This window comes from Heteronotia binoei, chromosome 1 (genome assembly GCF_032191835.1).
Source record: "Heteronotia binoei isolate CCM8104 ecotype False Entrance Well chromosome 1, APGP_CSIRO_Hbin_v1, whole genome shotgun sequence".
Taxonomy (NCBI): domain Eukaryota; kingdom Metazoa; phylum Chordata; class Lepidosauria; order Squamata; family Gekkonidae; genus Heteronotia; species Heteronotia binoei.
This window is the reverse complement of record NC_083223.1, coordinates 117,027,283-117,043,435: the sequence shown is the minus strand read 5'-3', so window position 1 is coordinate 117,043,435 and position 16,153 is coordinate 117,027,283. Positions and strand designations below refer to the sequence as shown.

Here is a 16,153-nt window from a genome sequence, read left to right as displayed (position 1 = left end):
CTCTCCCCTCCTCTTCCCCAAGGGAGGAGGAGCCTCAGTCAATGAAGGAGATTGGCTCTATAGCTCAGCTGTATGATTGAGAGAGCCTGGCACAGCTCTAGCTTTGATTGAGAGAAAAGGGGGAAGAAGGAAAGAGCGGGAGGCTACTTTGCTCAGCTGCCTCAGTCACAGGAGAGAAATATAAAAATGGTGACAAAGGAAGTAGGAGAGAGGGAGAAGGAAGTAGACATCTGGCAGTTCCTCATGGAACGGATAGAAGCCCTGTGGGGGATGGATTTTTGACACCTCTGATCTAGATAATGTTGCCACCATGTATGTTCACAAAATCTCATGAAAGGGAAGTTGCACAATATATTTGGCAACATTATAACTATTATATAACAAAGGGGCAGTCTTGCCTTTGTGTGGAATCAGAAATTTATCTTGTATGCCCAGTCGCCTCTCACAGATTTTAGGCAAATGTGTAGGGGGACATAATCATTGGTTTCTTATTTAAATGGAGCTGTATGTGTAGAAATTATTTCTTTGAAAAGTTTGATTAGAGTTCTATACTCATTTCAAGGCTTACAAGGATTGTTCTAAGAAAACAGGAACTTTCCAGTGAAAAATGTATGCAGGAGAAAGAAAGTTGTAATATAGTTTTATATAGCCTGATAAATTAGACTTATTTAATTGCATATAACTTTATTAAAAATTCATGTTAAATGTTCTGCACTTTGCACCCTCTCCACAATTAATGTCCTTTTCCCCTTTCTTTCTTTAAAAGAATTGGCTTGATCCTTTAAAAGAAATCAAGAGGCAAATTCGAAGTAAGTAGTTCTGTGGCTGAGTATATCTGCTTTTTACTGACAGAAACTAAGGTTTGAAGGCTGGTAATACTGTTGCTTAGCAATCCTCACAGTGCTGAGATCTCGGAGAAGATGATGATATTGGATTTATATCCCGCCCTCCACTCCGAAGAGTCTCAGAGCGGCTCACAATCTCCTTTACCTTCCTCCCCCACAACAGACACCCTGTGAGGTGGGTGGGGCTGGAGAGGGCTCTCACAGCAGCTGCCCTTTCAAGGACAACCTCTTCCAGAGCTATGACTGACCCAAGGCCATGCTAGCAGGTGCAAGTGGAGGAGTGGGGAATCAAACCCGGTTCTCCCAGATAAGAGTCTGCACACTTAACTGGAGGACCAAACTGGAGGACATTCATTCCTAACCCCCTTCACTTGGGGGAATTAACCACCTAAATTAACCCTAAAAATTGTTTTAGGTTTCAGCTTTTTCTGTAATTTGGGGGCTTTTCTCAGGCTTTTTAGATAGATATGTCTTGTTTGTTCATGATTTCAGTCTCTGGAGTTAAGTATCTATAGATAGGACCATATTGAGAATTAGATAACATTGATAAACTGCTAGAAGTGTAGACTGTACAAAGCCTTCGTTTTAACACTTGCTTAGATACATATTTACTTTCTACTAGGCATGGGTATGAACCAGGAAAACTGGTTTGTGCTGATTCATGGTTCTTGTGCTTGCCTAGTTTGTTGGTTCATGATTTAATTTCCCAAACTGATTTGTGGTTCATTGGTTTGTTTGGTTCAGGAAGGGGCAGAACAGCCTGCAAGTGGGCCAGAGATGCCAAACTAGTGGCAAACTCTTTAGCAGAGTCTCCTGTACCTGCTCTCTAAGCTTGGTAAGGATTGGATTTTGGGGGGCTGAGCTACAGCCCCCAAAAGCAGGTGCCCCCAGCATAGTGCACAGCTGCTGTCATGCATTCTTAGAGCCAAATCACAGAAGACTTCCATGAGATGCCCCTCTGCCTGCCCTCCAGGTTGTGTGTAGATTGGTGGGGGGGAGATTAGAGGATGCAAACAGGTGCAAAGGCTGGGGAGTAAAAGTCGGATCTACACAGATCCTCATGAATTCATGTGATTTTTACATTGAAACAAAATAAAATAATCATACTGTAGACCATATCTTAGACTACAGGCCACACCACAAATATCATGCCTCCACAGATTTGTGGCACCGCAGCAGTGCAATAACCAATTTAGAAAGCACAGATCCTCATGGATCCTCATGATTTTTGCACTAGGTCATCCCACACTCACCTTTAGACCACCGATAATGTCAGTAGCCACATATTGGATAGCAAATCACACATGCATGGCTTCATGGCACCACAACAGTGAAAAAACATGGTTCCAAATCACAGATTCATGGCGACACCATGCTGTATAAACATGGTTTTGAAGCATGGATCAGGTTTTGAAGCATGGATCCAACATCACCATAAAATCACATATTGTGTCCATGGCAGAGCTTGTACCACCTCAGTGACTTTTCTAGTCCCAACTCTGCCCATGGACATATGTGATTTGTTGGTGATTTTGGGGTAATCCTGTGCATAGACCCTGAGGATCCATACTGTGGAACCTTGTTTTTTCATTGTTTTGGTGCCGTGGATGTGTGATTATTGCTATCCAGTCTGTGGCTATTGACATTATAGGTGGTCTTATGGTGAGTGTGGAATGACCTAGTGTAAAAGTCATGAGGATCCATGAGGATGATGGTGGTTTTATTTTGTTACAATCTAAAAATCATATTATTATTATTAATCTTCTTCGTGGTCTCTGTGCATCACACTGATGGGAGTAAGGCGCCTGCGCCGATCTCGATCGGTAAACTTAAAAAGCTGCGGATTTCCGCGCCGACGTCCCAGTGCGCATGCCCAGGAGCCCCCACCACGCATGCTCACTGAGACGGGCACGGACATCCCGCCAGTTCTCTTCTGACCGCCGCGCTGATCAGTCGATCTACTTGCTTCGGTCGGTGAACTTTTTTCCCTTTCTTTGGATTTAGTATAGCTAGCTGTAGCTTAGTTTTTATAGTGTTAGTTTTAGGTTTTAGTTAGTGTTAGTGTTTTTTTCGGGGGCGTTCGGGCGGAGCGCGTTAATTTTGCTCCTTCCCCCCCCCCTCTTCCCCGTCTTCCCGCCTTCTGGCGCATGGAAAGGCGGTGGGGATTTTTTCGGCGGTGCTCCAAGTGCGGGAGCAAGATAGCTCCACCTGACGGGCACTCACTCTGCCTCCTGTGCTTGGGAGAACGGCATCGCCCAGACTCTTGCACACACTGTGCAAAATTCTCGAGACAAACCCGGAAGAACCGAGCAGCGAGACTTGCGGCGGCCCTCATGGAACAAACTCTGTCTCCGGTTTGTTCATCGGCGGAGAGGGCAGACCAGCCCGTCGTTACCGACCCACCATCGACGTCGACATCGTCGGTGGTCGATGTCGAACGCCCGCTTTCCGACGCCGAACGGCACGCCAAACGCGCTGCCTCGGCCCCTCTGTCGGACTCCTCTATGCCAGCTAAGCGGCCTAAAGAGGATATGGGCGTAGCGAGCGAGAAGAAGAAGAAGAAGGCAAAAAGGCTGGATAAGCCAAAGCCTAAATCCTCGTCCTTCATCGCTCCCACCTCTCCGCAGGACCCGACGGCTCCGATCATACCGCCGCTTAAGCTGCTTGCCTCGCCGATTCGACCAATCACCTCGATGTCGACGGAGCTCGTCATTTCCTCCGACTCCGACCAGGAGATCGAGCCCGGCCAGCGTCCCGACATCGAACCACCGTTTCGGCCTCGCCCTCGAGCTCCCCGCAGTCCACCCCCTCGGGACCGAGAGGAGAACATTAAGGACCGTTCGCCTAGGAGCCGATCCCCTCGACGCCGAGACCCTGCCCAGGTTCCATGGGACCAGAGACAGTGGCAATATTTATATGGGGCCTACCCCATGCAGCCTTCTTTCCCGTGGCTCCTTCCTCGTCAACCTGATTGGGACCAATCTTCCGAGGCTTCCTACCGGTCTCGGACGTCGTACCGTCCCCCGCGTCGCACAGCCTCCGCGTCGGTGTCGAAGGCTCCCGACGTCGAGGACACCTCATCACCAGTTCGGCACCGAGCCCCAACAGAGAAGCCAAAACCAAAGACCCCGGTGTCTCCACCCGACCCGCATCTCTCGGATCGTTCGGAGTCACCTGCGCGATCACCTAGGTCGCATGATTCATCGGCTGATGAACAGGATACCTCTTCGCCGAGACAACCCTCCCCTTCACCGAAGACCTTCGAGGAGCAGCCCATCTCCCCCTCGGAGGACTTAAAATCATATGGGGACTTGGTAAAGCGCATGGCGCAGTCACTGTCGCTCACCACTGTGCAACCCGAACCGATCGTTACCGACACGGTCTTCGATATCGTTCAGAGGGATACTTCCACCGCAGTGGCGCTACCTTTGACTAACGTCATGATGCACACCGCCAAAGCCTCATGGGACAAACCCATTTCGACACCTGTGTCGTCTAGACGCCTGGATCATATGTACCGGATCCAGGAAGCTGGTGCAGAGTTCTTGCACAACCACCCTCGTCCTAACTCCATTGTCGTTTCTTCGTCTTCACGCGCCAAGAAGACGCATTCCACTCCTCCCGATAAGGAGGGGAAGAAATTAGACTCCATAGGCAGAAGGCTGTATTCTACAGGTTCGCTGGGCTTCAAAATCGCCAACTACGCGGCCTGTATGAGCCGTTACCAGTATGGTCTCTGGGACCAGGTGTCCACACTTCTTCCTAGCCTCCCGGAACAAACTAAAACTGCCCTCCGGAGACTGCAGAAAGAGGGTATGTTGCTAGCAAAGCAACAACTGAACTCTTCCAAACACTCGGGCGACACTTGCGCGAAAACACTTACAACTGCTATTGCCCTTCGTCGCCACTCCTGGCTTAGGTCCACGGCCCTCCAACATGATACCCAGGCCTATATAGAGGACTTACCATTCGACGGCTCTGGCTTGTTCAGTGCAACCACCGACTCGGTGTTGCAGGAAATAGATAAGAGTATCAAAACATCGAGGAACCTGGGAGTCTCTGCGGCACGACCTCAGTCCAAACGACAGACACCGAAACCTTGGAACCGGAAACCGTTTCCCAAGTCGCCGGACCAATCATGGCGCCCCAAGTCTGCCTCCCCGTACTCTAAACAGCAATATACGCCCAAGCCAAAGTATTCTCCTCCGGCTGGACAGTCTTCTAGGCAGAAGGGTTCCAAGCAACCCAAGCAGGGCCTTTGACTGCTTCCCGGCCCTCCTCCCTTCCCCCTCCTTGTACCGTACCCGCCTCTTCCCATATTTGGAAGCTTGGGAGACTATTACGACGGACAAATGGGTCCTCGGCATCGTTCGAAGAGGCTATATCATCGAGTTTTGTCAACGCCCGGTCACACCGACGTTCGTTTCCACCACCCCTACGGACGTGTTGAAAGAAGAGGTCGTATCCCTCCTTCAGAAGGATGCGATCGAGCGCGTACCTTCAGACCAGCACCGCCTAGGCTTTTATTCCCGATACTTTATAGTGCCCAAGCGGGATGGTGGCCTGCGGCCCATTATGGACCTCCGGGCCCTAAATTTGTTCATAAGCTACCTCAAGTTTCGGATGACATCCTTGCCGAACATCCTCCCCCTCCTGAACCAAGGGGATTGGATGGCCACACTGGATCTGAAGGACGCCTACTTTCATGTGTCTATTCATCCCTTCCACCGAAAATTCCTTCGTTTTTCTGTCGGCTCGGATCACTTCCAATATCGGGCCCTCCCGTTTGGCCTTTCTACGGCCCCCAGGGTCTTTACAAAGACTATGGTCGTGATTGCAGCGTTTCTACGGCTTCTGGGCATCACCCTGTTTCCGTATATCGACGACTGGCTGCTAGTCGCTCCGTCTCGAGAGACTCTGCTGTGTCACATCACCACTACCCTCACGTTGCTGCAGAACCTGGGCCTGCAGGTGAACCACAAAAAATCCCGTCTCCAACCCTCACAGAGGGTCCAGTTTATCGGTGCCATTCTGGACTCCAGGGTTTGCAGGGCTTTCCTCCCACCGGACCGGGCGGAAGACATCATTCGGGCGGTGAGGGCTCTCCAGGAGTGCCCTGTGGCCACCGCTCGCCAGCTTCAGCGCCTACTAGGCCTCATGGCCGCCACCACAGCGGTGTTGGTCTTCGCGAGGCTTCGCATGAGGCCTCTTCAACTATGGTTTCTGGCTCATTTCAAGACCGGGAGGGATTCGCCAGAACGCCGCCTGTCGCTTCCCCCGGAGATCTTGCATTCCCTCGACTGGTGGACGCGGAAGGCCCATCTATTAGAAGGGGCTCCTTTTCACAAGGAACCTCCGACCCTCACCATCACCACGGACGCCTCCCTGTGGGGCTGGGGGGCGCATATGAACGGACTCTGTGTGGGGGACCGATGGGCTTTATCCCAGGCAGGCAATCACATCAACTTCCTGGAGCTTTTGGCGATCTTTCACGCAGTGAGATCCTTTCACAAGTTCCTGCGGAACAGAACGGTGGCAGTTCTTACGGACAATACTACAGCTATGGCGTACGTCAACCGACAGGGCGGCACGGTCTCCCGCCGACTCTGTGGCCTAGCCGTAGCTCTGTGGGACTTGTGCATCGCCCTAGGGGCTTCGCTGGTCGCCACCCACCTTCCTGGGAACCTGAACACCCAGGCGGACTTCCTCAGTCGGGGGGGCGCCGCCGGGCACGAATGGGAGCTCAATTGGACTTTTCTGCGTCCTGTCTTCCTGACGTGGGGATTCCCGGAGCTCGACGTGTTTGCCACGAGGGCGAACAGGAGGTGCCCTCTCTTCTGTTGCAGGGGCGGAGTGGATCCGCTGTCCCTCGGGGACGGCCTCCTTGTGCCCTGGACGAGGCACAAGGTTTATCTCTTTCCCCCGCTGCCCCTGATCACCAGGGTGATCCAGAAAGTCATCCGGGAGCGGCCGAAGGGCATCCTTGTAACTCCCTGGTGGCCCAGACAGCACTGGTTCCCCCTGCTCCTCCGCCTGACCGGCGGGGTGTACCACCACTTCCCGCAGGCCCCGGACTTGCTGCTACTGCACGGAGGGCAGGTGGTACACCACGACATACCGCAACTGAAGTTGACGGCTTGGCGGCTCCAGTAAGGTCATGGTCGGAAAGGGCCCAGTTTGTGATGCTGAATAGCAGGAAACCCTCCACTCGTAGAGCGTACTCCTATAAATGGGGAGTGTTCGTCCGCTTCTCTTCCTCCCGTACGGGTGACCCTATGACGGCGGGCCTGCCGATCGTCTTCGACTTCCTACTCTCCTTACTGGACAAGGGGCTCTCGGTATCCTCTGTTCGCGTGTACCTTGCGGCCATTTCTGCTCACCACTCGCAAGTGGATGGGCGTACTGTGTTTGCCCATCCGGACACTAAACGTTTCCTCAGAGGGGCTGTCAGACTGTATCCAGCTGTTAAACATCTGGTGCCCGCCTGGGAACTGTCTCTGGTTCTGCAAGCCCTCTCGGGGAGACCCTTCGAGCCCATGGCTACGTGTCCTCTTCAACTGCTAGCCTGGAAAACGGCGTTCCTGGTGGCCATAACCTCGGCTCGACGAGTGGGGGAGCTGGCAGCTTTGCGCTGCGATCCCCCCTACTTATGTTTTTCTGAGGAGGGAGTTCGTCTGCGGCCCGATATCACCTTCCTCCCGAAGGTAGTGTCGGCTTTTCACCTGGACCTGGAGACGTGCCTTCCAGTCTTCTTTCCCAACCCGTCTAATGAGGACGAGCGTAGGCTGCACGCCCTGGACGTAAAGAGGGCGCTAGCCTTCTACCTGCACCGCGTCAGGCCTTTCCGGAAAGACCCTAGGCTCTTCGTGTCCTACGCCCAGCCTTCCCTGGGGCATAAAATATCGGCCCAGAGGCTGTCCAAATGGATAACGGAGACTATTAAGCTCTGTTATCTGCTGCGCAAGAGGCCCTTACCTGGGCCCATCAAGGCCCATTCTACCCGAGCGATGGCGACTTCAGCGGCCTTCATGCGAGGCGTCTCACTGCAGGACATTTGCAGGGCTGCAACCTGGTCCTCTGGACATACCTTCGTACGCCACTACGCGTTGGACCTACGAAGCCGTCGCGAATCGGCGCTGGGCCGAGCGGTGTTAGAGTCTGCTTCCTGCTGATGGACCGTGGCACCCGCCTCCAGGTATGGTCTTGGCTTGCTAGTCTCCCATCAGTGTGATGCACAGAGACCACGAAGAAGATAAACAGGTTTCCTACCTGTAACTGATGATCTTCGAGTGGTCATCTGTGCAGTCACACTCCCCGCCCTCCTTCCCCGCTGCGACCGGTCCATCACTGGGCTGACGTGGCGGTCAGAAGGAACTGGCGGGATGTCCGTGCCCGTCTCAGTGAGCATGCGTGGTGGGGGCTCCTGGGCATGCGCACTGGGACGTCGGCGCGGAAATCCGCAGCTTTTTAAGTTTACCGATCGAGATCGGCGCAGGCGCCTTACTCCCATCAGTGTGACTGCACAGATGACCACTCGAAGATCATCAGTTACAGGTAGGAAACCTGTTTTTATTCTGCCCATTCCCCCATGGGGGCTCAGAGGTACATCAATATAGGTGATAATAAAATCGCAATAAAATCAATTACAATATTTAGTTAATAGTACAGCAGATGGTCTAGTAGAATGGTAAGATGGTACAGCAGGGGAGGCCAACTGATCTAATAGATAGATGCCCACCACCTCATCCAAAAGCCTGGCAGAACAGCTCAGTTTTACAGGCCCTACGAAAGGCTAACAAGATCTTGGGAGGCCCAACAAAGCAACCTCCAGGGCATTATGGAGAAAAACAGTCCTGCAGCTATGTTGGTCCCAGGCCACACAAGGCTTTAAAAGTCAGAACTAACACCTTGAAACAGACCTGGTATTCTATAGGCAGCCAATGCAGGCAGCGAAGTGCCAGCCATATGCTCACCTGTACAGATGATGCAGTCAGCAGACGAGCTGCTGCATTCTGTACTCGCTGCAGTTTCCTGATCAGCTTCAAGGGCAAGCCAGCGTAGAGCGAGTTACAGTAGTCCAACCTGGAAGTGACCATTGTGCCCATGGCTACTTGCTACAATTATAGTCCACCCTTGTCACTGAGATTCAAAGTGGATTACATAGTATAATGCAGTCATGTGTTGGGACGCCATCATATGATGAGAAAGCAATGGACTGGGATTACGGAAAACTGTGCAACCATAGAGTGCAGATATAATAGAGAAAAATAACAATATTACATCAGTTAAAAATAATGTAGTGATAACAGAATAATTCTTACTCAGCCATGGAGCTAAATGGGAGACCTTGGACCAGCCTCTCTCTCAGTCTAATTCATTTACAGTGTGATTGTGAGGATAAACTAAGGAAGTGAGAGCCATCTATACCACCCTGAGTTCCTTGAAAGAAGGATGGGATAAAAATGCAACCATTATTTTTAATTACTTCATTAGTATGTGTACCGAAACATGTAGGTAGTGACTGCATTTATGGGTATAGTGTCTCATTGTGTTGGATCCCACAATCTGGCAGCTGTGGATCTTCTTCGTGGTCTCTGTGCAGGCCACATACTGGGTACTGCACCTGCACGGTGCCTCTCTTCGGAAATTTCTAGAACTAAGATTTTTGGTGGGCTTTACCTCAGCCCTGGGGAGCAGGCAACTACTGCACATGCCTGGAGCTGAGGGAAACACCACCTCCACCTCAGTTCCTTCTTTATCGCCTGCTGGCTGAACGGATATCTCTGTTTCTCCGGCTGTTTTCCCCTTCTCTCTTTTTGTTGATGACTCTTCATAGGAAAGATTTGTTCTCCCCCTTTATATAACATTTTTGTTCTAGTTTTTTCTCCCTAACATCCCCCCCCCCCCCCGTTTTCACCTAGGGGTCATTCCACCAGGGCAGTATTGATGTCCTCCACCTTTTGTGCTGGAATCCCCCTTGAGGACATCAGTGTGGCAGCTGCATGGTCCACTCCATCCACATTTGTCACTCATTATGCTCTTGATGTTAAGGCTAGAAAAGTTGCTGCTTTTGGACAGGCAATGTTGCAATCCATTTTCCACGGTTAATCTTTATTGCATTCTCTGTAATCTCCATTATGCATTGGGACATTTTTCCACCTTGTCTGGAGATACATCTGAAAGAATGAATAGTTTCTCATGTGTTGTCTTTTTGACCTCAATGCAAATGCATTGTTACACTGATTTTGCCTGTTCTTTTTTATGAATTTACTCGGTTCACAGCCAACACCCACCATCCAAGGGATACCAGCTCACTAGTCACCCAGTGTGTGGCCTGCACAGAGACCACGAAGATAAAAAACAGGTTAATTACCTGTAACTTATGATCTTTGAGTGTGAGCAGCCACACATGCCCATCCATCCTTCCTCACTGCTGGCATTCATTGTTCTTCCTCTTCTTTCTCCTGATAGTCTGGTAGTGTAAGGAATGAGGTGAAAGCGGAGTTTCCCTCAGCTCCAGGCATGCGCAGTGGATGCCTGCTCCCTGGGGCTAAAGGAAAGCCCGCCAAAAATCTTAGCTCTAGAAATTTCTGAAGAGAGGCACCGCACAGGCACAGTACCCAGTGTGTGGCTGCACAGATGACCAGTCAAAGATCATCAGCTACAGGTAAGCAACCTGTTTCTCTTCCTGGCTCTCTTCCTCCCAGCATCCATTTTCATCTCCAGGAAACTTTATTGCTGGGTTCACAGGATCCACATGGAGTAAAAGCCATGGGTTATGGGGCTACCATAAGGATGAGGAAGAGGGCAAAATCGTTCTCCCCTGCCTTTTGTGTGGGTAGAGTTCCTCTAACAGAAGAGGCAGAAGGGAATGATTTTGTTTCTTCCCCCTCCCCATAGCAGCTTCCTGACCTATTCCTGTGATACCCCCCCCCCAAAAAAAATAAATTTTCCTGAGGTTAGAAATGAATGCTGGAGGGAGGGGAGAGACAGGAAGACCAGAGAACCTTTCCAAACTCTTGTGCTGGTACCTAACCCAATGTGTGGTACTTTCCATGTAACATTCATTAGGCATGGTTGATCTTGCGTTTCTCATTAAACTTTCCAATTACAGATTTACCCTGGCTATTCACGTTTAATGTGAAATTTTATCCACCTGAACCTTCACTTTTAACAGAAGACATTACCCGGTATGTTATCAATCATAACTACTTTATTTTGAATTATATATTTTTATAATTATGGAAGAATCCTTGTGATGTTCTACATCATGCAAAATGGCTATCATAGACAAGAGGCATAGATTTTCACAATTAGTTCATATTCTATATTTATAAACATGAATGTTTTAACAGTAATATCTCTTGGGTCTGGATTCCAAAGTATCTTTCTTGGACTGAAATCCACAATAGCTTGAAAGTTCAAATAACAATTAAAACTGAATTGTAAGGATTTCTTTAGATGATTTTAATGGATCATTGTTGATAATTGAGGAAAGGCTTTAGGGGAAAAGACAAAAAAGGAGAACTACCTGAAAAATGACTTTTCAACAACATGGGGTATGGAAGGAGGAACATATCCCCCATTTAAAAAAAAGCTTTCAACAAATGGCATTTATTTTGATGTGTGCTAAGGTACCACATGTTGGAATAAGATGTATATCTATATTTCTGTACATGACTGCAAACACTTGAATTAGAACTGCTATATTGTCCACCACTAGTTCCAGGAAATACTCCTTTTGACTTTAAGTTAGGGGCTTTTATTCTTATGGTTGAACTGCCTAGTTGATATTATTTTAAACAATTAAGTGAAGTAAAAGAGTAGTGCTGGTAGACAATTTTCCTTTCTTATGTCCCAGTTTGCTAGTATTTGGAATTGATTGGATTCAATGGCTACACTGATTTTTCATGGGAAGAGTGATGTGATGACATGCAGTTACAATAATAAAGGATTTTGAAAGAACATTTCCAAATGCAAGAGAGGGGGTATAGTTTGGTTTCCATACCAGCTGCACATCTGTTTCCAAGCCATAAAGTGCTTGAGGACGGGATACCTTGCACAAACATCTCTCTTTACCCAGGCTTTTAACTAATGGGAAGTAAGCAGTGGGGTCCCACAAAGATTGGTATTAGGGCCAGTACTACTTAATTTCTTCATAAATGGTCTGGAACTTGGGGTGAATAGTAAAGTGGCAAAGGTTGCAGAATACACAAAATTATTCAGCATGGTGACAACAGGAGGATCTCCACAAATGTAGCAAATGTGCAAGGTGATGCACACTGGGACAAAAAATCCCAACTTCAAGTATAGGCTAATGGAGCCTGAACTTGATGAAACTAAGGGGAGAAACATCTTGGGGTCATAGTAGATACTAGCTCAGTGAAGGTGTCAACCCAGTGTCCTGCAGCTTTAATAAAAAAAAAGCAAATTCTATGTTAGGGATTATTAGGAAAAGGATTCAGAATAAAATGGCTGATATTATAATGCCCCTGTGGCCTCATTTGGAATACTGTGTACCATTACTGTATGTCAAAAAGGACAGCACAGAGCTGGAAAAACCAAGATTTTTAGGGGGTTGGAGCACCTTTCCTACGAGGAAAGGCTGAGACTTTTCAGTTTAGAAAAGAACTGACTAAGGCAGGATGTGATAGAGGTTTATAAAATTATGTTTGGGTAGAGAGAGTTAACAAACAGAACTTATGTCCCTTCTTCCAAAATACTAGAACTTGAGGTCGTCCAATGAAACTGACAGGCAGTAGGTTCAGGACAGGAAAAAGAAAATACTACTTTATACAGAGAGTGATTCAAATGTGGAATTCACTGCCAGAGAATATATTGATGGCCACAGATCTAGACAGCCTTTAAAGGGGATTAGGCAGTTTTGTATAGAGTAGGTTTATCAGTGGCTATTAGCCATAGTGACTGAAGGAACCTTCATGTTCAGAGGGAGTCAGCCTCTGAATCCCAGTGTCAGGAGGCAGTGTTCCCTCTAAGCTCCACAGTGGTAGTATAAATTCTACCTTGCAAGCAAAAAAAAGCTGGTAGCATTAAAGTTGTAAATGAGTCTAAATTTGACTATCATGTAAATCAGTTTTTTAGAAGGTTATTTCCATAACCTTGTAAAAATCTCAGAATAAATATTTTAAATTATATTTAAATTATGTTTTAAGAATGAATGAAATATTACAAGAGAAAACAGAATTGTCAAGAGAAAACAGAATCAAACCAGCCCTTTCCACTATATTGCTAAACCTGGTCTCTGGAGAACAGGTCTACTCTCCCCTTTCCATTATATTGGTAGAACTGGCCTCTCTGGAAAATAGGTCTACCTGCCTCAGTCTATTATATTGGTAGCCTGGCCTCTAGAGAACAAATCTACCCACCCCATTCCACTATACTGGTAGACCTGCCCTCCAGAGAGTAAGTTTAGCCACCCCTTTCTGCTATATTGGTAGACTTGGCCTTGGACCACTGCCCTATGCTGAGCCTTAGAAAACATACCCAGCACTTGGAGGGGGGGTGGCTTTAGGGTTTTTTTTAGTAAAATATGACAACCAGTGTTACAGGTCAAGTATAACAAAGGAGGAACACTCACTATCAAGAACTCTGCCTAATCTAAAAAACAGTAAGTTGCTTAAATGTTTGTTTGTTTTCTATTTATAACCCACCCTCCCCAAAAATGGGCTCAGGGCGGATAACAACATATAAAACTTACAATAAAAGAAACCAACCAATTACAAGTTAAAACATCAGATAAAAATATTTAAAATACCACAATGGTGACAGAAAAAAATCCTATATGTGGCTATATAACTGGAGCAGAACACAGATGTCAGTAGCCCCATGAGGCAAAAGCTAGAGCTGTTTGAAGCAGGGAGGCCATATGATGTTTTGTCCACCACCTCAGCCAAACTCTTGGCAGAACAGCTCCATTTTATAGACCCTGTAGAACTACGTCAGGCTCCACGGGGCTCTGATTTCTACTGGAAGCTTGTTCCACCAAATAGTGGCCAGGACAGAAAAGCCCCTGGACCTGGTCAAGGCTAAGTTGACCTCTTTGGGGCTAGGAATAGCCTGTCCAATTATCAACCTGCCTAAACTACTTATTTATTCAAATATTTATATCCCACTTTTCCCTGTGACTCAAGGCAGCTTACAGATCATACTAAAAAGCATAACAGATGTGCAAAAAACCCAAACCATTTCCCCTTTCCGTGGCTCAATTGTAGCCTATGGGGACCATCAATGGGCCACATAGGCTATAATGTGGTTGGGGGGGGGGAGCTGTTTTTTGAGGTAGAGGCACCAAATTTGCAGCAAAACTGCTGGTGCCTCTCCTCAAAAAATCTCTACAGATTTCAAAAAGTTTGGACCTAGGGTTGCTGGCCTCCAGGTGGGACCTGGAGATCTCCCGCTTTTTAGCTATCTCCAGCTGGCAGAGATCAGCTCCCCTGAAGAAAATGGCTGCTTTGAAGTGTGGACTCTGTGGCATTGTATCATGCTGATACAAAGATAAATAAATAACCCTCCTCTCTTCAAACCTCACCCTCTCCTGGATCCACCCCCAAAGTCTCCAGGTATTTTCCAGCACAGATCTGGTGACCCTATTTAAACCAGGGAATCCAATTCTTTGGGCCCCAAAAGGTAGGTTCCCCCCATGCTCCATTGTTTATAGGAGAAGAAAAAATGCCTTGTGAACTGAAGCAGAAATCCCTGAGCTGCCTGCTAAAAATATGTGTGCCAATGCCCCCTAACACAGCTTAGAGGGAATTATGCCAGGTGACAACATCAGGGGGAAAGCCTTAGCTTCTATGGCCTGTTGTTGACCCTCCAGATTGGCCACTGTGTGAGGCAGGATGATGGACTAGATGGACTACTGGTCTGATCCAACAGGACTGTTCTTATGGGACTTTTGGGGGGGCTTTATGGTCTACTCTTAGCCTGGGGCCTATTCTGTGAATGTAATTTTAGACTGCTGTATTTGTTTTATGCCTTGTCTCTTTAATTGGCTTGTTTGTTGTATTGATATCTTTTTACTTATTCTACTTCTGGCTGTTCTCTTGAGTGGTTTCATTTTGTTTTGCTTAATTATTTTGTTGTAGTGTTTGGTTTTGTTGTTGTGACCTGCAGTGTAAATAAATAATTCACTAAATGTTCTAATTCTAATGTAAATGTTCTAATTCACTATTTCATTAGTGTATTATTATTTAATCAGCTTCTCAAAATATGCAAGTTTTATTTCTGAATGACCATATTTTAAAACAATTTAAACAACTTACTATATATTCTGGCTTGAATATTATATAAAGTAATATAGAATATGAAAATGACCTGTATCCATCGGCCTTTTTACTTTTGCCCTGGAAATAAGCATGTTAGTGCTAGAGTACTTCATAAAATGTATATTAACATTTATTTCAGGAATAGATTGCACTATTTGTTCCTGTTCCAAGATATTTTTACTTTTTAAAAATATGCTTTCAGTAATAAGTTAAAACGTCCCTTTCCTGACATGTCAAAAACATGAAATGTCTCATAAATCTCCATTTTTCTTTTAGGTACTTTCTATGCTTACAGCTTCGTCAGGATATTGCTTCTGGCCGCCTACCATGTTCTTTTGTGACTCATGCTCTTCTCGGTTCATATACTCTGCAAGCTGAACTAGGTGACTATGATACAGAGGAGCACAACAGTGATTACATTGGGGAATTCCAGTTTGCACCCAACCAGACAAAAGAGATGGAGGAGAAAGTAATAGAATTGCACAAATCTCATAGGTATGTCACTTCTTGAGGTCTGAGTTAAGTTTCCATTGTTGGCACCATCTCTTAAGAGCTAGAATGCCTTTTCTATTTTGTTACACCCTTAATTTAAAAAAATTAGGAAAGCTCGAGCTGAAAGAATTTGCTGTTTGTTAAAGACTCAGTGGACCTTTATTTTAAAAGTCAGCCAAAGGTGGGTCCATTTCTTTAGCCAATAAAAATAGCAATAAGCACTTTGGAGGAAGAACTTTAGATAGAACTTAAACATATATTATGAGCAAGTGATTATTTGCTGTCAAGATGAACTTTTGTAACTGTGGTTGCAAAGCATCTGTCAATGCAATTCTAAGCAGAGGTTCACCCTTCTAAGTCCATTGAAGTCAATGGATTGTATCTTTACTTAGAATTGTACTTTCTTACAGTGTTTTGTGTTTTACTTTAAACTGAATGTAGTAGCTGATGGGTTTTATGCACTGTGATAAAGCATTATGGACCAGTACATTCTTGTCAAAATCAGAAAGTTTTAGGTTTATTGAAATTTGG

General features: G+C 46.9%; 1 protein-coding gene across 16 annotated transcripts in view; it reads left to right on the top strand.

Moving 5' to 3' along the window:
- The window catches only part of EPB41L2 (erythrocyte membrane protein band 4.1 like 2), a 159,783-nt gene that overhangs the window by 89,768 nt on the left and 53,862 nt on the right, over positions 1-16,153 (top strand). For all 16 annotated transcript variants that reach the window (XM_060239360.1, XM_060239351.1, XM_060239316.1 and 13 more), the window contains exons 5-7: positions 767-809; positions 10,960-11,035; positions 15,407-15,625. In XM_060239360.1, coding sequence (XP_060095343.1) covers positions 767-809; positions 10,960-11,035; positions 15,407-15,625 — 338 coding nt within the window. The remainder of the gene's footprint in view (positions 1-766; positions 810-10,959; positions 11,036-15,406; positions 15,626-16,153) is intronic.